Source organism: Corapipo altera, unplaced genomic scaffold, assembly GCF_003945725.1.
Source record: "Corapipo altera isolate COAL_440 unplaced genomic scaffold, ASM394572v1 45, whole genome shotgun sequence".
In the NCBI taxonomy this organism is placed as follows: domain Eukaryota; kingdom Metazoa; phylum Chordata; class Aves; order Passeriformes; family Pipridae; genus Corapipo; species Corapipo altera.
Genome location: NW_020884877.1, coordinates 16480915 through 16506930, shown reverse-complemented (window position 1 = coordinate 16506930; position 26016 = coordinate 16480915). Strand labels below are relative to the sequence as shown.

Below are 26016 nucleotides of genomic sequence, written 5' to 3'. Positions count from 1 at the left end.
TTAGCCTTGGCAAATAAACCCTTTCTTATCTCACCCCTAATTAACTGCTCTGGAGATTTTTTCAGCACCTAAATCCCACGGCAACAGTACATTGAAAAGAGGCTAGCAGTTCCTAAGACATAAAAGGTTTATTTGGGCATCTAATTTTTTTGGCACCCAGTATTAGGAGTTTTGAGGTGTAGAAATTATGGTAAACTTCACAGAGAAGATATACTTGTGCAGCAGTATATTAATGACCTCACAGAAACCATTGCAGTCAATTGATGGTTTGCCATATCTCCATATTCAGTAAAAATGTACCTGAAAGCAATTCAAAACTGTAAAACGTGAGAAAGAATGAAGATTATTCTTTGCTAAAAAATAGCATAAGTCAGCACTGCATGAATCAAGAAGCAAGATTTCACGCACAAGTTCTAGAAGGGCTTTATTAAAGATCAAGAATCAAATACATAGAATGTTTGACTGCATCTGAATCCTATACAGCGGATGAAGTTTCGCAGTTACGTGTAAATTAGAAGCAGAATTTGAAAGCTTATATCACAGTAATCTACAGTCTTCTTTAGAAAAACTCTTTAGGAAGCACAAGTTCTACAATAAAATTATATTCCATTCACTGCCCCTATATATTTTAGAGTCACTTTAAGATAAATAGTGCTGTGATAAGAGGAAAAAAAAAACATTAACAGTAGCATTTCAGCAAAACTATTTTATTCTGAGAAGTTCTGCAGAAATTCCACTATGCCAGTTATATTTAATTGTAACATAAAAATTAAACACCATTTACTTGATGTAAAATTGAGATAGTATGTAAATTAAGTAAGTTTCAACTCATGTCTTCTTACTCACATCTGTTGGCAGTTTAAATAGTTTTAGTGTCATTAATTGTTATAAAAGTGCAAGATTTGCTGTATGCTTGCCACTTAGGACCAAAGGCACAAAAGTCTAATTGAACTAAGTAATTAGTAATTTGTCATTTCCTATTGTCAGCAATTACTTTCCATTAGAAATCCTCACTGAAAATTCTAATTTGAAGTGAGGTTTGCATTTTATTGCTGTCCATCCAAATTAGTTTAAAATTGACAGCTACATTTTCATTTAAAAAATTAAAGATATTAAATATGCTTGAAGACACTAAGGCATATTCTACCCCATGTGTAGTTGTGATAACATATCTGGACTCATAAGAAGGAGAAGGAAAATCCAAAATACTTCTTTCTTTTCATTAGTTATGAACTATGTACCAGCACTACATAGCAGGCCACATCAAACTCATGCTCATGCGGATAGGGCCCTTAATTGGCAATTTAAATGGGTAACAAAAACAGAGTATGACACACAAAATTCTATAAGGATTCACTGGATTTCTTACTCACTTTTACAAAAGGAACCAGAAACATGTATTGAAAATCCACGTATAACAGGAATGGAACTGAGTATTCTCATGCTTTGTCCTAGGGGCTTTTCCTTGTCATTTTACTGGAAAAGCAATTTTTCTTTCCCTATTTTTCAGACTTGTTAAAGCAATCAGCAGTGTTCGGTTGCAAATGCTCATTGGGCAGCATGAGGCAGGAGAGCTGCAGGTTCTTCAGAAATGCACAGGACTGATTAGCCATGAGAAGGTAGAGAGGTGTCAAATGGATATGTACCATCATTTCAGGGCTCATAACGTGGAACTGCCTAGCAAGCAGCAACTTCATGCCTGGTGAAATGCTTCTGCTGCCCAATACAACCAGTCCTGAAACTAGGGGACAACTAGATGTGCCAAGAGTCAAACTGGCTCAACTTTCTTGGCAGAAAGTCAAAAGTAATAATAGTATAAATTCATCACTGTCCTGGAGATCTTCTGTAAGCAAGTTACAGACCTGAATACAAGGAGCATGGGGGTTTATTTTTTTTAGCGTAAAAAATGTTCAAACCCTGAAATAAGATCATGCTTATTTCCAGCTGACAAGCATTTCAACATAAAGCTAACAGTGTAACAGAGGTTCATACTAAACATGATCAAAAGATACCAGCTGGATATCAGTTGCTATCCACTTGTAAGTAAGCCTCTCATAAAGTCACATACAGAACGTAAAATTATATGATAATTTTTCACCATAAAATGGAGGTAGAAATTTGATGCTGAAGAAGCTGGTCAAGTGTGTAGTGATATTTTAATGTATGAATTTACACATTTTGAAAACTATTAGGACCAGGAGACAACAGAATTGCACAATTGTGTGTCTATTGGAACAGTTATTAGAGGTAGTATCAAGCACATTTGCACTTCAAATGCAGTACTAAGGTATATTGCCATCTTTCTTTTCTTAATTTATATTATATGATAATTAACCTTTACATCTTGCAATGGTGATGAATTTCCCTTAAATAGTTATTCTACATTCATATTTCCTGAAAGCACACATCTTTCACTGAAACTCTCTCTGATAACTAGTTAATACACATCATGGATAACTAGCACTCTAGATTAAGTGCACATTATTACTGTTAATTTGGAACATAATTCCCTATGAAGAAATATACCTGCATGCTTACAAAAGCTTATCACAATTAATGCTATGAGAGACAAAAGTGAATATTCTTAGTGATTCATCAGTAACAAATAACAGGTATTGTTCACAATACTTTCGTAGCTGAAGTAGACTGTACCAGGGAATCTCTCAGATAGTATCATAGGCCTCTTTTCCTACACTGATTTAAGGATTCACTAGGAATAGATTTGTTGCTATCTGTTCAGGGAAGAAAAACGGGGGGGGCGGGGAAAAGGAGGTTACAAAAGAAAACAGAAGGGGAAAATGGAAAATGTCATCTGGACCCTCAACACAAGTCCACTGGACTGGCAGAAACCTTAGTCCAACACCCCCCCACACTTTTCACTGCAATCAGTTTTATTTCATACTGTATTGGCAGAAGCTGAGTATAATTAGATATTTGATATGTATTAAAGAAAAACTGATCTCCAAATCTGTTTCCTAATTATGTGACTCCTAATTCCACGGGATGTTCAAAGCTAGGGTTTGGAGGTATTTTCAGAATAATAAAGATAGTGGTTATATTGCAAACCATTATTCTGCCTTTTCTACAGCTGTGTTTAATTGCCAATAAGGCACTGGACAAAACAGAGAATTAAATTAAAAGTTCAATAAACACTGATCAATATTCTTGTAAATACCAAGTCTATAAAATGATCTCTTTAAATGTAGTTATACTACAGGTACCATGTAGATAATCTGCATTTGAATTTTATGTGCTGCTTGAAAAATCTAGTTAAATTTCTTCCCAGTAAAAACATTTTTATCTAGGAATGTTGTTAAAAAAAAATATTATAAACCTGCCTCTATTCTTAAACTATTGCTGTCTTCCGATTTCACATTAGCTCACAATCAGCTGAATAAAGAAGTCATCTTCTGTCTAACATGTAAATAAATCATCAGCTTCAGTTACTTTACCACTAGCTGTTTGTCATTCAGAAAAATAATGGTTAATCAATGACTAATCAATGAAGATGTGTAACGTATTAGTTTGCAGTCCTTCATCATCCTATTTTCCTCAATTGCCTGGGGGTTTGTGTTCAGTACTTACAGAATCGATTACAATTGTGAGTGATCATTCAGCTCATGTTGAGAGCTGTCAGCTGTGCTTTCTGCTAGGAGTTTTTACCATCCTGTTTAATACAAGATGCTAATATTTAGCTGCATCTGACAGGCCGGATACCGTAGTAGAAAATTTTATAAGAAGTGCTTAAGTAACTAATTGCAACACTACATGTCACTTGATGAAACTAAACTTTTCCTGACTTCACAATAATCATAAGCATTACTGACTTGCTGTGGAAAATTAAAGGAAAATAGCTGTCTGCTTGAGTCTGATCATGCCTGCAGGGAAGGCCTAAGAAAGGCAACTGACAATGATGCCTTTGTGCATAACTGCAGGGAGAAACAGATAATTCTTCAATTTTCATATAAACTGACATTCTTCACCATATGACATTCATGTGTGCACTCAATTTCCTACCAGAGACACTAGAAAAGTTGGACCCACAGACTTTTGATACATAACAACATAAATTAATAACAAAGGTTTCTATAACGAAAGTCATGTTTCACTGCTTGACAAGACTATTTGTTTTGAAGCAGATTTAAGCTTGTCACCAACATAAGGAGAAAAGATTGGCTGTTGTTCCCACACACCCCCCAAATATATTATTGCCAATGTATAGGTTTATTCACGTTAATTATTGTTTTCATGCTTCTCTTTGAAAATGCATGTCAGTGGTAGTCATAGGGTGTGATGGTGGAAACTAATAATTGTTAATATATTTCATTAAATATTTAGAACTGAACAGTATCAATTAAAACGGCAATGCGTAAGTTAGCATTTCTAGTGGTTTTAGCTCCAACAGCTCCCTCTTGTGATTGAAATGTTAAAGCTCCCCTGCTAAAACTGCACAACGTTTGGGTGGCAGGCTAAGATTATCGGCACTCTTTCCAAAGACAATATTAAAAAAAGGAGAGAAAGAGAAGTTGCCTTAGCAGCAAGTCACGATAAGATATCTTTCTAATGTAACATATTGCAATGTAATTCAATAATCAAGTTTATTATACGAATTTAATCTAGGAAAGTAAAGAGCAATTTCTCCATTAATTTAGGGAATATAACTCACCTAAGAATTCTTTTAATATTGTAGAATTTTCATCAGTTATCTTATTTTTAGCTAATTTATTAGGCAGGGAAGATAGCAATAGCTTTCAGGAAAGAAGTACTTTCCTACTACACAGACTAAAAGCTGCACTAATACCCATAGTATCAAAAATAATCAGTGTCTGATTTTAACATAGTGCATAGAAACAGTCCAAATACATCCTCTAATTCAAAACAGTCAGTGACCCATCAAAAATAGCTGCAAAGCAACATTATTACCTTGCTACAGAAAAAAACATTTGCAGTATTAAATGTTATTTTATTTCTCTGTTTTGGTCCCTCATCTGTACTGGAAATAAAATTACCTTTTGCAAAATAATACATATACCATAACTTTTTTTGGTTTATATACAGACAGATTGATATAAACCACCAATTTCTAGCATGATCAAAAGATATCACTGGTGTATTGCTTATTACTGCATGCAGCAAAAATAAACCGAATTAGCTATTAATTACAAGACTAGTACTAAATGATTAAAAAATATAAGGCCTACAAAATATGTGCAGCAATGATATCTCTACAATTAACTAACAAGTAAATACTGTAAAGGAGTAAATTAAATAGTTGTAAAAACGTGACAACAATCATTATATTTAGTTGACATTCAGAAGAAACTGTGTTTAATTTAAGATCACTTGGCTAAGCTGTCTCCCAAGGATCTGAATAAAATAAAATACTGGTAGCTTGGTTGTTTTCCCCCTGAAGTTTCCTATAAGTATACAGAAATATTTAGATACGGTCGATTCATCTTAGCAGCATCTTTAACACCCACTCCAGCTCCCAGCCCTTCAGAATCCTCTAAAACCAAAAAATAAAGGAAACAATTGCTCTAAAACCAAAAAATAAAGGAAACAACACTTTAAACCATGAATAGCATTGTTAGTGCACACCCCTATTGTTTCACATTTCTGAAGTTCCTGCCAAAGACTTAGCAAATAGGCAAAAGAGAATAATTTTCTCTTAGCTATTTGATGTCTACAGAATTGCCACATTTGGTTCAACCATTCAAGATAAGAACAAAAATACTCATCTGCTTATATCAAGTTCATACTCTGAATTACCTTGCTTTGTGAGCTGACACTTCTTCCTTTGGTCTGGAAGCCCCCAGCTCACATCAATACTATTGTCAATAACAGCCAGAGTATGGTGGCTATGTGGGAATAAGTCTTTTCATTTATGACTGTGCAAGCCAAACCGTGTTGTGATATTTCATTAAAATGCATTTCTAACAAACTTTTCTTAAGTGACATTGCTAATCTTTGTATTTAAAATGAAACCTTTACACCAAAACATCTAAGCAATCATATTACATAAGAGGACAAACACTAATTTTATCCAAAAAATTGATAAGCCTTATGAACTATGATATGATTCCTGATGCACAGAACATTTTTCTTTTTTTTTTTCTTAAGATATAATCATCAAAACAATGACAAATGAAAGACTCAGAAAAGGTTATGACTTGACAAAGTAACATTTTTAAAACTTGGACACCAATCAAATTGATACAAGCATCAGTGATGCAACACTTTCTGACACTAAAGTCTTTACCACTGTCTAAAATATATAGAATAGCCTATTGTGATTGCTTAATGTCAACTTTTGTTCATAAACCCTTTCATAAAAGTGAAACAGGGAAAAATGATTTAAAGCAGTTCAATTTGTCTATTTACCTTAATCTTTAACTATTCCCATATGTCTTAGATACATGATGTATGACTCGCCATAAACCAATTTTTCAAAGATATACAAGATAGAAAAAAGTCAGGCTTCTAACATTTTATGCACTGAACTTTCAAAGACAGCTGGCAAAACAAAACACTTTGAGGCTTCAGAAAAAGCTTCAGAAAGGTTTTATGAAATATTTGCATCTCTTAAATAAGATACAGCTAAATATTTCTCCAAACAAACAACCTCAAGGGAGGAAGGTCTTCTTAAAAATTTGAATTAAACCATAAACTTGAGGACTGATATTTCAATAGAACAATTAGACTTCCATTTGGGAAGTGAGTGCTTGAGCTGTGCATTCAATTCTGAAAGCCAGTCTGTGACACTGTACATTAAAAATCACAAGTGGTGTAATCTCACTTTTATGGTTATATGCATAACTCAAGGTACTAAGTGGAATGACTTTTTCTGAGTATTTAGTAGCAATGCTCACTTTAGTATGCATCAGTCTGAAGCACAGGAAACACACATTTGCTTTAGTTTAGCATGACTTTCACTGACAATTTAGAAAACAAGAAACACACTGTACAACAAAAGTGTCTGACTTACCTCGAATGGTCAGTAGACTGGAGGAAGGTGATGTGTCGATTAGCAGAAAGTTTTTGTTCCATCCAAGAAGTTGCAGCATAGGATCCATTTGGGCATAGGGTCCCAGGTCCATGCAGAGTCCCACGTAGGATTACTAAGAAAATTATTACTCTCACTTGAAAAAAAAAAAAAAACCAAAAGTATAGAATAAAAATTTGTATAGGCGGGAACAAGTTTAGCTTTCTTTTATACAATAAAAATGATTTATAATTCTGTACAAGAAACATAATCTTCCATTTATATTTTTAGAATTTCATTCACATCTTTTGTTTCAATTTGAAATATTTAAATAAACTTCTACATTAAAAGACAGAATTGTGATTTTGATTACCCAAGACAGCTTCTTATATCAACAGGAGCTAAAGCTTTTCAGTTAGTCTAGCAACCTACATTTTTCTGTAATTTGGTATCATTATGCATTTTGAAAACATTTGGTATCAGTTAGAGATATCTGAAAATGGAGAAGGGGGAGTGTGCATAATTTTTCCAAGACTGTATTTTCAGAAACTTCACTGTAATAAAATGTGTTTGTGCTGAAACAAAACAAAGTCATATATGGAGGGGGGGGGGAACAAACACAAACACCTCAAACTTACAGCTTTAGAGAAAGAAAAAATAGTTTTAATCCAGTATATATATTTATACATTCATTTTGAATCCTAGAATTAAAATGGCTGTTTTTTAGACTTCAAGTAAGATTGAGAAACTGACTGCAGATCATGTATACAATGTAGGGTCAATGCTGTATTGAATTTCTAGACCATTTTCAGACTACCTTCTGGCAATGGAAGCATTTTGACCACTGACACTCCCTATGGGTATTTCTGACTATCCTGGTACAATGCACCATTCCCCATTATTGAATCTACAACAAACTGCTGTAGGTTATTCATTGATTGAGTGTTTAAGTGTATTCTTTGGGAGCAAATGGAGAACGAAATCTGTAAACAATCACACACACAAAATCAGCAGAATTCTTCACTTGGATGTGGTTTTCAGTTTCAGCACTTAATTATCTGTACTATTTGATAAAAACTCTGTCACTTTAAATAAAGATGCACGGGAATTTTGCATTTAAAAGTTATAACAAGTTACAAAGTGGAGCTGCGCATTTTATCTCAAAGAAAAATTAAGCCAGCATTGGCCAATATGACTACATAGGGACATAAGGTTTAAGCACATCTGCCATACTTTATGCTAACATCTTTATCCAGATCAATTACAATATGCACTATCACTGTTAAATAACCAATATAGATGCAGACCACAGCTCTATAATATTCCTAATGGAGGTTAGAACAGATATTAAGAGCTACATTTTCATAAGCTCAGGCAATAATTGTGCGTGCTTGTACGCCTGTGCATATCTTCAATCAGGCTGTATTTTGATATCACAGGAAAATGTTCCTTTTTCTATTTTAACCTGTGCAAAACACTCTTTTTCTCATATATATATACATATAGCTCTGAGTTCATTTGTACAGTTTGTCTGCCACTACGTATTTATAGCTATTGTGCAAATGAGCTGTTCATACAGTACTATGGACCTAAAAACACAAGAAAGACATTTGAAGTTTACTTCATCACGATGTCCACCTTTGATTTAACAAAAAAAAAATATAAGAAAAGCAGTCATCTTGAGAATGAAATCATATGTCATACTATTTCAGCTTGAGAAACATTTGTATATGTCACTGCGGTACAAAAGCATAATAGAAAATTTACATTTCTTACCATTAAATCTTTAATTTTACTGTAAATCTACAAAGAAGTTTTATTACTCCCTCCCATTCTCACTGAAAAACTGCAACTACAATAATACTTTTTATTTCAAAATGACACCCAAACACCAGGAACACAGGAGTCTCTCATGTAAGGTCCTTTCCATACGCATAGCAAAGATTTGAGTGTCCAAAGAGCGCAGAGCTGAGTAGTCTGGAGGAAAACACACAGTATGTTGAAAATAACTTTTTTTGTTCTATGAACAGAACTTCAAACTACACTATTATTCTGTTACACTGAAGTATTGAAGAAGGATGAGAACCTGCACCTCCGTGCACAAAGATATTGTAATGTAAGTTGAGCATAACCATGTTTAAAAAAAGTCTGATCTGTCTGTAAGTCACCTAGGTATGCATATTCATAGACAAGAATATGTTTGAGTTAAGCACAGCAGGACTGCACAGGTATCATAATTCAAGTGTTTTAACTGCTCACCTACGAATCACAGAATATTCTGAGATGGAAGGGATCCACAAGGATCATTCTTCCAACTCTTAAGTGAATGGCCCATATAGGGATCAAACCTGTGAACTTGGTGTTACCGGCACCATGGTGTAACCAGCTGAGGTCATCTCAGTCCATCCATGCTCTCCTTTTCCTACTGGAACCCAGATGCATGTGTGTCTGTATTCAGATTGCAGGTTGGAACAAGGTCTTCAGCAGTTCCATTGGAGAGAACCTTAAGTTCACTGTAAATCCAGAAGGATTCCATTTAGGCAATCAGGGAGTAAAACTGCAAATTGTACCATGGAGAGCATCTGCTCTGAAACTCAGAGACTCCCAACAGGAGCTTTTGAGTGGACATTCAAGTGTGTTATTAAATTGTGGCAAGGTATCAATTTCCTCTGCTGTCTGACAAGGTTCAAATTCATACCTCCTACCTCCCCAGGGGACACCTCAACCATCTGCCAGTAATTCCAGCCTATCCTTTCCCTTCCATTTCATCGGAATCGTGCACACATACTTGATGGGTTGGTGTGGGACAGGACAGATTCATGTTTGGAAATCCAACAGTACCAGCCTCTAGATGCTTCCTTAATTCCATAGACATCCAAAGTTCACCTAGGAATGGGAGCTATGTAATGCAACCCATTACATGTATTTCTGTAGGAATCCTAGAATATTGTATCTGATCTCCAGCTGCCACTTCAGAAACATGCAGATTTCCCATAGTACATCTTTTGGCCAAATGCAGGTATGTTGAATGCTCCAAGACTCTCTGAAACAGCACAAAGTATCTACACTTTGACACAGCCTACACTTAAGTCAGCAATAGCCCATAAGGTTCCCAGGGCATCTCAGATACTAGAAGCAATCTAACCACATCAGCTTTCTTGAGATGAGATGATTAGTACAGCCAGAGTAGCCACAGCTATTGTGGTTTCATCTTTTTAGCCTGTAGTTCAGGTATCTCCTCACAACACTCACTGGACTACGGGGACTTACATACTTGTTCTGCTTCTAAATATGCCCAGAAGCATCTTATTACTGAGCACTGGACAACCATGGATTCGTACAGCCCACTGGAAAGCTGCTGTATGAATGAGATTTCATGTACTTTGTATGAAGCAGTTAACAGGTAAAACAAGCAGTCCTTGGAACAAGAAGCAGAGCACAGATTCCCCATTCCTAGCAGAACACCCCAGTCAGGAGTCCTTCTTTTTCCCTTCAGGTTAACACTTTTTTTTTTTTCTGCAAAGAAGGGGAGGAACAACCTACATCTAGTATGACAGTGAGGCCTCTCACTAAACAAAAAAAAGGAGACATGGGTTTGATTTTGGTATGGATTCAAGTGTCTGCCAGTCAGACTTATGCTCCTTCTGCTGAACACCTCAAACCAGTGGACAGAAATTTCTTTCAAAGGAATATCGTGTTTTGCTTTTTTTTGTAAAGAAACAGCTCCCAGTATCAAACATTCAAGAGAAAATTAAGGTTATAAATATCACACAGAGGTATATGTTCAAGGTCTAAAAAATTAATGCAGTGCTTCAATACAGCTTGTAATCATGATTTCTTATTGATTCATTTATATAGTCCCCTTATAGGTGTCTTTGCATAAAAGAAATCAGTAAATATTATGGTTTATGCTATCAGTAAATATCAGTCAGGCACGACAAAGTAGAGGTTTCATGCCACAAATGAGAGACCTAAATATCAGGTATTTCTATATCCAACATCATAACAGCTGTAGTGTGCCCTTTAAGAGCATGTATACCTGCAGGTCCAAACACACAGTTGTGTGGGCTATATAGAGGATTTGGAAGCACTTTAAACCTCACCTTGAATCCGTTGTGGCTGACTAACTTGATATTCATTCTGTTATGCTACAGGGTTTCCTTTGGAAGTCTTTAGAAACGAGAGCTTATGTCATCATGCAAATTTTAATAATATTTCAAAGTAAGGCAATCACAAAAACAATTATAACAACAAGAAAAGTAAAAGTTGTTGTGTTTCTTTGTTCTTTTTTTTTTTTATATGTAATCAATAAAGTTCTATAGCACTGGTAACTATGATTTCTTTGTAAGCTCATCTGGTAACCTAATAACAGAAGTATATTTTAAAAAATATCACTCTAGAGCTTTGTATTCTTGTATTTTAGCTGGTAGGTGAACAAAATTAATTTCTTCCTCTGCATAATAAACACATACAACAAAGCAAACAATATTCATAAAGAATTTTTTCCTTTGGGACAGTTGTCTGCACATCCCTATCTTCCGAATTATATTAACGTGACGACCCAGGGTATTCAGCACCTTTCTTCACAAAAATCTATTATGTTCTATTTCCCATCCTGAGGAAGACATCAAGGCAGCATGTAATCACCTTGTCACTGTTCCAGTTAAGGTGTGGTCAAAACTTATGCTGTAAACTTTCAGAATGGGGCTTAGTCATTTAACATTTCATTCCCCAAGTCAAGTTTGTTGATTTCTTTAATGAAATTGGCTCTGCTGCAACATTAATTTCAAAGTTCCTTTGTTTTAAAAGTAGGGATTGCCTTATATGAGATAACATCAAAAGAGCCACAGGAAAGATGTCTGAGCCTATTTGGGTAAGTTGGAAACTGGGAGGGATGAGGCACTTGCCATTATGGTTGTGCTGGAAAGAGCTCACAATCAAGAAGTGGAAAGGCTTGAGACTGCACACGCTACATTAGCTGTGCTCCCTGGTGCATATGTATTACAACACAGCTTTGAAATATGGTCACTTCCTTTCCCAGTCATAATACGTACTTTCTATAGGCAAACACACGTAGCATCCTATGTTACATATTTCAGCAGAGAAAGTCTTCTACAATGTCCATTATCTACGTGTACAATAAGAAATGTTGTTTTAGAAAACTGATAACCAAGTGCAAACAACTGTTGTTTTGTACTTTCATTCTACCAAATGCCTCACTACCTGCTCTCACCTCTTTTGTTGTGCCTAGGGGAGCCCTCACTGACAGCTGAAAAGAAATTTGTAGCATGGTTGCTACTTACGTCCATAAGCTGGTCAGGGCAGAAAAAGACTTACATCTTCAGGGAATACCACTGCCAAAAATATGTTACTAGGATCATCCCAGGCTTTATTAAGTATGTGTTAGTAGGCCCTGTGTTAGGAACTATGGGGTAAAGGAAAAGTTTAATTTTCAGAAATAGTCATAGTCAAGAGAAAGACCAGTTATTTCACTTCCAGTCATTTTTTGGGCTGAGAAGAATGCATGAAACACATGAAACTCTTCAAAGACTATTTTGGTTCAGTGTAACTTCATAGCACCTGGAAGTTATTAACCACCACTTTCTTAGCAAGGAAATCTTCTTCATTTCCAATTATCATGGCTAGGAATTTTGTCCATCCAATAAAATTCTGTAGTAAGGAATACTGAAGGAACAAATTTTTTTATTAACACTCTGCTACTGCTTCTACTGAGTAATTGAAGGGGGAATGGCAGAAGCTGGTAGGACTTGCTGGAATCCTGGTGAATTACAGACTCATTCAGGTGGCTAGGGATCTAGATGATTTTTAGGGTCTCTTCCAAACCAAGTCATTCTATAATTTAGTTTGGAAAAATCCCCAAAGACCATAGAGTTCAACTAACACAGTTAACCTAACACTGTCAAGTCAACCACTAAAAACGATGATATATCTATAGTCTAGTTCTCTCTGAACAACTGCTAAAATCTTTTATGTGCGAGACAAGACCTGAGAATTAAGTAAAAATAAGAATAACCTTAGAGTCCTATACCAGGAAAACTAAAGAGAAAAACCCCTCACAAACAGCCTTTAGAAAGGACTGAGCTCTGATTCACCCCAAGCTCAATCAGAACAATTTCCTCATCCGGAAACTATTTGAAGAGAAAAACTGACAGTTAAAAGGAAAGATTTCTATACTTTTGAAACTTTATTACTTGCAATTAGTAGATTGGTCTGGGTACAAGACAGTCCCTTATTAATTTAAGAATCTTTTCCATGTTAAAGGTTTGTTGATCTTGCACCGTGACAGATTCAAAAGGCCCAAAACAGAATAAATGTAAGCATATACCTCTAAGTGGCACTAATGGAGAAAAGTAATTTTAGAAGCTAGACTATGACACCTGAATGCAATTAAGTGACTTCCAAAGATGCTACATTTCTTTTGTATATAGTATAAATGAGGTGAGTGCATTTTTTTTTTTTTTACATCACAGCTCAGAAAATAACTGTTGATCTAGAACAGCTGGAAAAAACTAGTTATTGACACATCAGTTTAGAAAAGCCTTAATACAGAAGGACAAGGAAAGGGTTGCATGTTTAACATTAGCATAACAGAGTGACACTTATTGCAAACTTAATTACCTAATATGCATATTTGAAAGTTGTCGGAAAATTATCACTGATGACTTATGGTAGTTACTGAAAAATTAACAGCTCCAACTGCTAAGGATGCCAGAGACTGGCAGAGACAGTGCTTCCTGCTATCAGAACAAAGGAAGAAGTTGGTAGGAACATGGGCATATTTTGGCAAACTAAGGCAATATTTTTGTTAGGCTACCTGGGGCAAATGGTGGGTAAATAGTTCTGATGGCAGATAACAGCTACAAATAGTAGCTGGTAGACTCTGAAGAACTTTCTCTTCCTTCTTCTAATAATTCTGTAACTCCCAAGTTAGAAAGAAAAAGCCAAGTATGTCTAATGTGGTAGGCAATTCAGGAAATAAATACAAAGCCACCTACTTGCTGCTTACAAAACTGACCCTTTACCAACCTATGAGAAAGTAGTAAAAATAAATAGACTTTGCCTGTAGCCAGCTAAATGCATGAGATAAGCAGGGATGCCTGTGATTGATAAAAGATACAACACTTGGAAGCCTTGGAGCAAAGAGACTAATCCATGAAATACAAACCAGAAGAAGAAAAAAAGGCCTCCCAGACCAGACTGTAAGCTCCTTCCAAGGATAGGAGCTGTATAAACTTTATCCCATGTTTTTTTATAAGAAACAACTCTGATCACGGCACATCTATATTATTGTCACAGAGGAACCTGCCACATAAGCACCATCAGCTGGCAAATTAGCTTAGTCAAGACTAAAAAGCACCATAAGACTCCGCAAGAGCTATTTTATTCTCCCCCCAAAATACTCAACTGCTTCTGCACTGATGTTAGCTAAAAATTACTGAAAATTAAACATAAACATAAAATTATATACATGATACTAAGCAACAGAAGTCAAACGTAATTATGCTTGGCTTCTCAGTTTAAATATTGCTTCCAAACATCAGATAAAACAATTCAGGAATTAGAAAGTTCAGACTGAATAGTTGCAAATATTTCACTAGAACTATTTACATGGAAATGCAACTGTGGTCCCAATAATCCATTCTTACCTATTGATTTCATTACCTAGATAATCTCCAAATACCAAGGCATGACACCCAGAGTCACACAATAGAGCTGTCTTGCCCTCCATTCCATTGTCTAGGATATGAAATTATCCAAATTAGGACTACAGAAATAAACAAGGGTTCTATGACACAATCTTTCCTTGCCTTATTTATTTTCAACTGTAGCATAAACAAGGTCATCTTCTCTGTAACACAAAGACTGGACATGGAGAAGAGCCCATTTCAGAGTTTTTCCTTAATTCAGGAAACTAAATTATGGTCCTTTCTATTCCACCACTCTCCAGCAAAAGAGAGCCCCTAAGGCATAAATAATGAATTTGCAAATCAGAATAAAATAGTGTTTGATTTCTTTGGGATCTGAGCTAGCCACTTGCACTTAGAAGAAAAGAAAATTTCTTCTGAGTGATCTACTGCACAGCAGGACTTTGGTTGTGGTTACTTGCAACCTGCTCCCTGACAGCTAGTCATCCATTCTGTGCTCAGTGAGTCTCAAAGCAGAAGGAAACACTGTCCTGAGTACTTGCTGTTAAAATTAAACTGTTCTTTAACAAAATGAGGGGACATCAAGCATCGAGCCCAATTAAAACATACAGGAGAGTCACTTTAAATGCTGTTTAAAGTACACTGAATTTCTGATCAACAGAAGATCATTTTCCTTCACACAGGAGCAACTGCAAAGGGAGCATTTGTTTGAAATTGATCCCCCCCAGTGCAAGTCTTAATGTGTTGTTAAACTTGGTCATTTAAACCAGAACCAGTGAAATAAAACTCTGATGACTCCTAAAGATTTTAAGATTAATGCAGGAGGAAATTACCTTGCCTAGTCATGCCTACTTTTATTAGTACCCTGCAGTTGTGTTTCATTTTGGATTTGGCAAAAGTATGATTTGAAAGTCAAGAAGGCAACTCCTTGCATTTTGTATTTAATTACTGAAACACAGAACAATGCTAAAGCTGTATTTCCAGTTTGTGGTATCGTGATTTGCAAGTTTTCCTTAACAAAACTGCAATCTGGCATTATGTCTTATCATGATGATACTGAAAAATTACATGTGTATTTTTTATTGCTTATGTCCAGTAATCATTATATCAGCATTGTACAATTTGACAATTTACTTTCTATTATTTTTTAAATTGCATTTATTTTTAATACAGTCAAACAGATGCAGTGTTCAAATATTTCAGTAGGCTCCACTGATTACACACATGGGGTAAAAACTTTGGCATTATTCCTGATGTAATACATTCAATTTTTATTGTAGTATGTAGTTTTAAAGAGAGAGCTAGTTCCAACTTATAGTGAAGTTGGTTTTATTTATAAAGCTACAGTGTACAGGGAATTCATTAGCAAAACGGCAAAACAAACTAGACCAACTGGGTTAGAGAAATTCTAAAACATTTATCAGGTTCTTCAGATGAACTGTACTCCCCTTGGCACATCCCAGCACACCATGCAGACTTCTCCCTCACTCTCTGCTCACGAGTGCTACACAGCTACACTCTTGCACAAATGTTCCAGTGCCCTATCATTAGCTACATAGCTCAAAAGATATTCAGCATACAAATTTAATTTTAAATTAAATATAATCTGCTGTTTACATAGGCCTGCCTTTAAATGCAAAGCTGTACTGAAGGAAGCAATTTTATCACTTCTGTTATACTTTTATCCTTTTCCTACCCACAAAAGGAAGCCTCCAGAAAGTGTCTTATCAAAATACAGGTATACTAAATAGCAACAGTTTGGTGGAAGGTAGTACTGGTGAGAAACACTGAGCAACAATTTTTGTTTTAGCATTGGTGAATAGAAGGATCTACAAGAATGGCATTTGGTCCTCCATGATTACATTTTAATGGTTGTTCACATGAACAAGAATTGGAGAAAACAGACAAAGAAGCAGTAGAAAATACCTAAATATTTCCTGAGCACTTTTTTCTTCCTTTTCTGGCTACAAACAAAAAAAACTACAGAGAAGATAGTGAACATTTTTTTAAAAGTACTTTGACCTCTTCATAAAGAAACACAAGATAATTAGCAAAAATCCTCTAAGGTATGAAATGCTTTCATCATGAAAGAATTTAATACATACTGAGAATCAAACTTCAACTATGAATTATGGAAAACTTCTTTTAGTTATTTGTGTGTGTGCATGCACTTAGCACAAGGTGGGCAGCTCTAGACAGAGGTAAGTAAATAGTGACTGCCTGAGTCTGTGCTGAAACCTCTCCAGCCCATGATGAAAATTTTAGTAGTCACCAAGTCGTAATTTTGGGAAGAATATAACGCGTAGATTTTCCATTTGTAAACAGCAAAGATATTTTTGGAAAGAGAGAATATAATTACCGAAGCTGGAATTTGGCCGGGGCATTGGCCTTAACTTTCTTCCTCTTGCAAAGAGTGTTATGCAAGTATGCATGAAAAAACAAAGTCTTGAGCTGCCAAAGGGGTATTTCTTCTAGTTAAATTTAAATGTCAAGACAGACTTACAAAAAGTTTAACACAATCTAATCCCTGGACTCAAACTCAGTGAGCAATTTTCATTAAGTCACTAAAAAAAATAAACAAAAACCATTTCAGATGTTTTAATTTTATGTTACAGAAATTTTACAGGCCTTCACTTCATCTGAATAAAGGAAGTAAGAATACCAGCAATGTATTAAATCCAGAATTTTGGGATGGGGGAAGAAACACATGGAACTAGAGAGAGATACAGAACATGCCGCAACACTTGAGCATATACTAGGAGGGCCAAAGAAGGCAGTTGATCATAATGATAAAAATTTATTTTTATATTCAGAGCCCTTCACTTGGAGACAGGGGAGAGAAAAGTTGTTGGACTTTTCAGTTGCTTTATTCAATAAATCACATTCATTGAGCACAACACACCAGCACAATGCCCAGTCAAGCTCTAAATGATAAACTAATTCAGTCTGCTGACCAATGGACACTTGCTCCGGGGTAAGGAAAGGGGACTCTTGTTCTAACTAAGGGAGAGGACTGAATATACACTGGAGTCTACACTTCAAGAAGCAGCTGTCAAGCAATTCCTGACCCCAAACTCTAGCAGTGGCAGGGACAAGAGAGTTTTCTACTCACCAGTTCCCTTTGGGATCAACCCTTCCTCTCCCTGTAATAAGAAACAACACTGTGCATCTTCTAAGCAGTACAGAAAGGTGCCAGAGCTCATGCTTACGAAGATAATGTAGGAGTGGAGGTAAGCAGGTGCCTGATGCAAAATTAATACACACTCTGAGAAAATGGTGAGGGATAGATACATTTGGATATCCTGAAAAGATGTTGTTTCTGTTCCCACAACGACCAGCATTCATATCAGAATGTCTAAATCAGCCCTTCCCCGCTCTCCTATTCCTCAAATCCTGTCCCTACAATCATCAAAATTATTTAAATCCTGCTTAAACCACTAAGAAGTCTTCTGTCAGCTGAACATCTAGTAGCATCAGTCTTAAAAACTGTGTATAAATATTCATGCAACTTCACTTATTGTGGAATGTTTTAATGAACGCTTGCTGCAATTCTCCAATTTTATAATTTCAACCTTTTGCTAATATTGAAGACTCCACTTCCCTCTTGCTTTTATTCCCTTGCCATGTCTAAAATTTCATTGTGTGTGACTACAGTATGATTGTGACTACAATACAGATTATTATTTTAACTCATCTTCAAAAGTCAGTTCCTCCCACATATATATTCCCCATGAGATTTCTTTCTTCAGATGAAGTCCTCTCTGTTACTGTAACTAACTAGGACTGGATGACAAGAATGGCTAGACTTCAGCAATGCTTTGGTCTGAGTTATTAGGTTCTTGAAGATAAATTCTTTACTTCTCTTTCTAAGGGCTTCTGGTCATATGAAGCCATCAAGCTTATTACACAAAATATAATCCCATCTCTTCGACCAAAACAGAAGGAAATCTGCAAAAGAAAGTTTATATCTTCATAGTGGAAGACTTCCTAGCCACACCTAAACAAATAAACCTAAAAAAATTGTCCCTATTTAGCTGATAGAAACAGGCTATGTTGTTGGATCTGTAGGTTTGGAGTTTTCACACTACTGAATACAGCTGCAACTAAACTGAGTTTGCACTGCTTACCTATGGTACAAGAAAACCTCTTACACTACAGTTCATGTGCAGTCCTGGACAGCAACTGATTTACTTGGTCAACAGTTACATTTCCATTCACACATTATTAAAGATTTAATCACTCTCTCCTGCAGCCTGACACAAGGCATCTTGTACAACCAGTAGCTCAGGGGAGATGTTGTGGTTGCACTGCCAGTGATTGGGCAACACCTACTGATGTAAAACTGTGATAAACTATTTCCAGGGTTCCTGCCATTGCAACATGCAAGCCTACACTTCAAAGTTTCTCTGTACTGCAAAAATTGTGCTCACTCTACAACAAGAAGGAAACAGACAAAAGCACTGAGAGCACAGTACAACAGGGTTGGGGTCATCAAAAAAAGAAGCAGTTGTACCACCAGCCAGGTTAGCAGAGCCAAGAGGGAAGCTGTATAATAGAGGACATTAGATGTAATGAATTTCAGATTTTGAAAAGTGTAGATAGAAAAAGGACAGATGGAGCAAAAACTAAAAAACAAAAGAAAAGGAAAAAAAAAATGAAAACCACTGCCAAATATGCCAGAGAGGCAAGACAAGTATTTCAGAAGGAGAAAATAAGAAGAATTAAACAGTGAGGCAGCGAGGGTTGGAGGGGTAGAGGGGAGGTGGAACTGGAAAAAACCAAACAAACAAAACCAAAACCAACCAACCAAACAAAACCCCCTAAATTAAAAAATAAACAAACAAAAAACCACCACCACCACCACAAAAAACACCAAAAAACAACCCAAACAAATAACAACAACAACAAAAACCAGCACCCAGCAATTCTTCAGGCACACTAACAGTATGACAGTTAAAGTCAGGATGTCCAGAAGCAAAATTTCTCTGAACTTCTGCACAAGACCAAACACTCAGAAAATCCGAGTGTCCAAATATATCTGTACAACTCTGCTCACTACCAGTGATGCTTCTGTACTCACGATGTTCCACAATTGTAAGTAGAAGAGATGACCCTTCTCCTTGAAAACTTAACTTTAACCAAACTACATGGAATTAGATTTTTAACAAAGGTTAGAAGATAGAGGTTTCCAAGCACAAAGTCCTTCTTCAGGTGTTTTACTTCTTTCTAAGTCGAGAGCGATCACTAAATTTCATTTGATTAATTTGGAAGAGATGATCTAATCCCTCTAACAGTTTCTGAAACAACAGCATCAAAAGGACAGTCTACCCAAGCTGCAAAAAAACACTAAAAGAAACCCTGCAGACTACTCCACAAAAGCCCCAGGCCTTCAAACACAACAGAAATTGCCAGAGCATAAAGAGGCTCTCACACACTGCCTCACTTACTCTCAGAGCACCTTGTTGGACCCAAGGACATGTCGCAGATACTCTTTTCTCACAGACTCCTGGGACTTTCTTAACTTTTCTAGGAGATATGTGACTTCTTTAAAAATGTGCTAAGCACATACTGAAGACCAAATTGTCATCTACCAGCTTTTCTGAAACCTCATTAAGATATTCAGAAGAAGTTCACTCACAGTGGAAGATCCTGCTTTTAAAGCAAAACACAACACTGGAACCAAGTATCTCACAAGCCATCTTTTACCTAATGGAAGCTGGCAATCCCCAAGCAGTCAAGACAGAAGATGGCCATTAATTGCCATAACTACACCACGCTAAAATTATATATGCCTCTAACAAAGCTATCTAACTCTTTCCTAACAACCACTGTGAACAGAGAATTGATAAAAGGGACAGAAACACTACTAATTACTTCAGAATATTTTTTCACAAAAGAACCATGCGATATGTAACTTCTAAGACATGATTTTAGGAAGAGCTGAAGAAAGAAGTAAGAGAAAAGATCAGAACTAACATTCATAGCTCTACAGTGACAACTGTAGTGACAAAAAAAAAAAGTAATAATGTGTTTTGGGAATATTAGTTTATTCACTATCAGTATACCCCCAAATATTGCCTTAATGTTCCAAAAATTATAATTATCTCTCTCTTTCTCTGTGTCATGAAGGTTAGTGACCTTGTCGCTCCTCTCCTTGTTAATACTTCCCCTTTGCTCCACACGTCCAATCACCTTTTCTTTCAAATTGCCTAGTTGATGAACATAATAAAGTTAAGCTCAGAGCAATTGTTCTCCACCTATATTTAATTTTGAAGGCTTTTTGCTTCTATTTCAGACACTAAGAATGGCTTTGTCTTCAAAACCTTGTTTGTGCCTCCCCTCCAAGCCTACCTCTGTATCAGTTTTCTTATCAGCCTTATCAAAGAGAATAAAATTTTTTCAAACTAACTAAAAAGCTGAACGTCATGCCATTATTACATTATTTCAGCCTTCAAATATGTGGAAACTTTAAGTAAAGAGCCAATTTATATCTGTAACCTGAAGTGTTGGAAGAAGAAATAGGAGAGTCCCACGTGCTTTTCTGTAGGTAGATCAAAAGAATAATGCAATGACAACAGCCCTAAGTCTGATGCAGAGTTCTACATTGAGAAAGTTCCCTCCTCCTCAATCCTTAAACCAAATTTACCGTGGCCACAGCAGTAGGCTTTATGACAAGCAAAACAAAGTTTTTCAAGTGTTGATGGTACACAGCTACGGGTTAAAAAAAATCCAAAACAAAACCAACCAACCAAACAAAAAAACCCCTTAAACCTTCTTCTACCTTATTTCCAAGAAAACTTGGGCTCCTAAGGTTTCTTAGATCCTTTGAAAAGATTGATAAAGTTTCTGCTGATATTATCAGATTCTGATTTAAGCCAAGCCATCAGAGATTCAGACCTTGCCTTCCAAGTACAGGGTACTGACTTCAGCTAACATTAAGAGTCTCGCAAATGCATATTGCTCCAGTGTTGGGCCATCAGGTACATTGAGGCAGGATAATTCAGTGGTGGGGTTCAAGCATTCAGGCTGAATCTTTTAAGTCCTAATACACACAGGTATCTTCCAGAAAGACGTGTGTACTCTGTAATATCAGTGTCTGACTGAGTAGCTGGAGACTAAGTATAATTTTGAAGTTAATCATTGTATCATCTTTTCATTTCATAGTTTTATTTTTCCTTCAGACTGGTACAGATGTTTCAGGTCCTTGCCCCATACAAATTAACTCAAGTTTACATTCATCATGCTTTACTATTAAATACTAAATCACAGTATGTTTTAATATCTAGTCCAATATTGTCAATAAACCACTCCAAATCACTTCTGCGGGTTTCAATTTTAAATACTTTGGAAAGAAAAATAGCTATTTTTCAGATAAGGCAAGACTAACCTACTGCTTCCCCCCCCCCCCCCCCCCCCCCCCCAATACTTTGGGTTTATTTTATTTCTGCTGGAAGCAACTATTGATTTGTGTTTGCCAACTTGCTTGTCACTGGATAGGCATCCTCCCAGAAGCACGCCAAGCTGTCTGAGAGCTGTAGTATCCCTCCTTTCCAAGTCTCAACACTCTTATAATTGAAGCTGCCAATAGTACTGAATATTATGATTTTAGATAGCAGCTTTACCAGCAGCAAAAGAGAAATCACCAAACTCTGTTCAACACCTGCAATACCAATAAGATCTGAACTCAGGTCTCCTGAGGCGAAAGAAGAGTGTACCAAGCCCACCGTGCCACCCAGCCCTCAGTGTATTAAGATATTAATTAGTCACTTTACTTATTAGTCAGTCAAAATATGCTGGATTGAAACAAATTAGATTTTTAGCACATATTTCATACATTGGCTCAAGTCTTGCAAGGATTTTCTTTCATTATTTATAAGATCATGTGCTGTCTTCCTGCTGAAAATGAGATGGTCTGCATGAGGAAAAAGGTAAAAGAAAAGCAGAGAAATGAAAATCAGATATTCCCTAATGATATTTAAAAATAGAAATTTTGCTACTGTTACATACAGCATGTTCCATCTTTTGAGATTTAATGGCTCTCTTGTGGTTTAATGGAGAATTACTTTCAGTAATTGATTATTAAAATTTAAAATTGCTAACCATCTTCATTATTAGATGAGCGAACATGTTATCCTTGTAATTAAAAAAGGTTGAGATTCACTTTCATCCTGTTGACAGAATGGGCAGATAGGCTCAGCACTCCAGTGCAACAGTTTCAGGGTTCTTGTTTGACAAAAATAGCCAGCAAGCTATTTGATGATGAAAATACAGAACATCCACAAAGACTGAGCAAAATAAAAGGAACAGAAATAAAATAACAAAAAGCCCTACAAACTAAAGTTTTCAGTCTGAACTACCACAGGCAGAATGCAAAGAGTATTTTGCAAAGAATTTCAGTGGAGTTTAGGAAAAAAAACGTATATTGTTTGTCCTACAAATAGATATAATACATTTGAATTTTTTTTCCTAGGGCTATTTTCACATTTTAGAATTCAATGCTGGACTTGCTACCTGCAGTAATACAGAAACATGTCCGGGGTGAGTGTGAAGACTACCATCTTCCTCCTTAAGAAAGCCTTACTGCTGAATGAAGGAAAGTAGATGGATCTAGTACCTTCAGTCTTCCCAGACTGCAAGGAAGGAGAACCAATTTTAAAATAAACTCTTACGTACAACCCAAAGGGTTGAGAGTTTGCACAAGAAAAGTAATTCATTGGCCTTTCTGTTGAGACTAATAACATTTTAGGTCATAATTTTAATGCCATAGACAGTTAACTTTAATACCATAGGCAAAACACAAGAAAAAATAATTATTACAAAGTTTTAAAGTTAATAAGGATATTACCTTTCTGGGAGTATTTGCATATCCTGTCAGTTCCCACACTTTGCAAAATGATACAAGACCACCTGAAGCTCAAGACTGTTGCACAGTAGCAGAACTTTAAACAACTGAAATTAATCGTTTCATCCTGTCTGTTTAATAGTAGTCTCTTTGCCAGAGATGTCACTTGCATGAATCTATTGCTGTATTTTTCCTAGTTTCTCCAGCAAGAGAAATTTACTGCCTATGTTACTTCTCCTAAAAAGCACAAAGACGTTTCCAAAATATATTGTAAAGATGTTGTCCTGTTGTAATTAGAGTAGATCTTTTTATGAGCATATTCCACAAGCCAAACAGTATTTACAAAAACATTCTCCTGGATATTCCAGTTTCCATTTTCTTCCATTCAGTTCTTCCTCAAGACTGTTCCTTTCAAACCAACATTCAGGAATGCTACTCACTGTATGCATATGTCAGCATAGGTTGCACCATCTCAGCACAAGGCAAGGGTAGATTCAGAATGATTAACAGGAGGCATTAACACATCTCCAGTAACACCTCGGGTCACAACATCAACAATACTTTCAAAATATGCCATAGAGAGAAATCCTATATCCTTAGCAGGGTATGCTCCAGTACATGATGCATAAAGTTATAGCAGTTTTTCTCCATATAGTTACCAGCAAGTGCAGAACAGCAAGTATATTAATTGTAAAATATTAACTGAAAAATATGTACTTTATTTTCAGTGTTAAAAGTAAGTGCATTTCTGTATCCTGAGCAGCTCGCACAGAAGCACTATTGCTGCCTTTTCATTAGTGCTTGAAGGTGTATTGTACCACATCCCTCATCTAATGCTATAAGAATTATGCATGAGGGGCATTGAACCATAGTTTGAATCACAGAGTAGAACCAAATAAACTCAACTTTCTAGCTTCAGTGCATCCACAACACTCTGCTAGCTAAAGTTTATTACTAAAATACAAAATGCAGAACTAGAGAGCTCCTTTCTGTTACCATATCCATAGGACAAGAGAAGTGTTCTTTAAGGATCCATTCTTGCATATATATTATTCTCATGAGACAGCAGACTTTAAAGAAATTTTCTATTAGAAAGGAAAATAATTACTACTATTTTCCTGTCTAGTAGGTTGCAAGCTGATCAAAAAGCCCATGGTTTGTTTTTAAACATAGACAAGCTGAAGCCTAAAGTTTTGGGTTATTATTTCATGAGGCCTGTTACATGTATAGCTCTACAAATTACCTACATTTTACATAGATAGACCCAGGATTCTTTTCCTCCTCTAAACAGCAAAAAGTACTGCCACTATAAATGATAGAATCACAGAACAAATTAGAATAGACTGCAAAGAAGGATGAGATCACTATTTCAAATTTTCTTTTGTGAACTATTTTGCATTTTTATGCATCCCTCCTTTGAATACTAGACACCTTGAGACTCCCTGGCAGATAACAAAATTCCAAAGTTAAATTATTTCTGAGTGAGCACTGTCAGGTTAGGACCAGGGAATTATAAATTGAAATATCAACAGGATTATTTACAGGGGTAGAACCAGAAGAACTGTGTGTTTAATTATAAAAATCAAGTTCTCCCTGTGATTTCAAAAAATTTGTAAGTTCTTTGCCTGTGATATTCCACAGCATCAACAACCCTGCTCTGCATTTTACTTCATTGTGCCTGCACTTCATACCTTAGCATTTAATACCTTAGCAGTGCAAAGATGAGGACCGGCTTTCACTCCCTTTGGTCACAGGCAAATTCATGTCAGAGAGGTATTCTAATGATAAGGACATGAATGGGGTCGGGAACATTAAACAAAAAATTCTGAATAGCTCAGTTTTCAGCTTCATCCTATTACTCATTGAACACACAGGATACTGCCAGATATCTGCAAGGTCTTAAGAGATATACCTACTTTAGTGCACTCAAAACATCAGCAGATTACCTGTTAGGCTCTGATTTCAGATGAGATTGAAGTTTAAACAGAAGGATGTGAAAAATTAGATTTGTTGATTCATTTGAGCGGGCTATTATGGATAGCAGGAAGTATTTTGTAGCTGTCCAATGGATTATGTTTCCTTTTAGTCTTGTACCCTTCAGTTATGTAGGCTGGGAGAGATGGTATTGAATGGAGTGCATCTGGTAATCTCCAAATAGTCCCACAACAAGTACTTCAGGGGGTAGGGTTGAAGGGAAGCAGGAAAGGGCCAGGTGGACACAAGCCTCAGAAGCTTTGTATAAATAGTGATCCCAGTGTGGTTCGTAGAGCCTAAAAGCTGAGTCAGAGAAGATTGAGGGAAGGGGGAAAGACAATTTACATTTGCCATAATCTGCCTTTTCCTTTAAGGACATTGATTCCTGGTTTAGCAAGCTCTACCACAAGCAGTGCCAGCATGAAGTATCTCCTCAGATGTATAGATGTAAATATTATAACTCTCAGGTTTGCTTGTGAGAAGATGGGGGGGGGGGGGTAGAAATAAGGTAGTGAGTGAACACTCCAAAAGGGAACAGATACATGCCGGAC

At 36.2% G+C, this 26016-nt stretch overlaps 1 protein-coding gene across 1 annotated transcript in view; it reads right to left on the bottom strand.

Annotated features, from left to right (window-relative positions):
- Positions 1-6975: 6975 nt before the first annotated feature.
- GRB14 (growth factor receptor bound protein 14) overlaps positions 6976-26016 on the bottom strand; it is a 100693-nt gene continuing 81652 nt past the window's right edge. Inside the window, exon 12 of the mRNA XM_027637065.1 lies at positions 6976-7139. Within this exon, the coding sequence (XP_027492866.1) occupies positions 7025-7139 (115 nt within the window). The 3' untranslated portion in view covers positions 6976-7024. The remainder of the gene's footprint in view (positions 7140-26016) is intronic.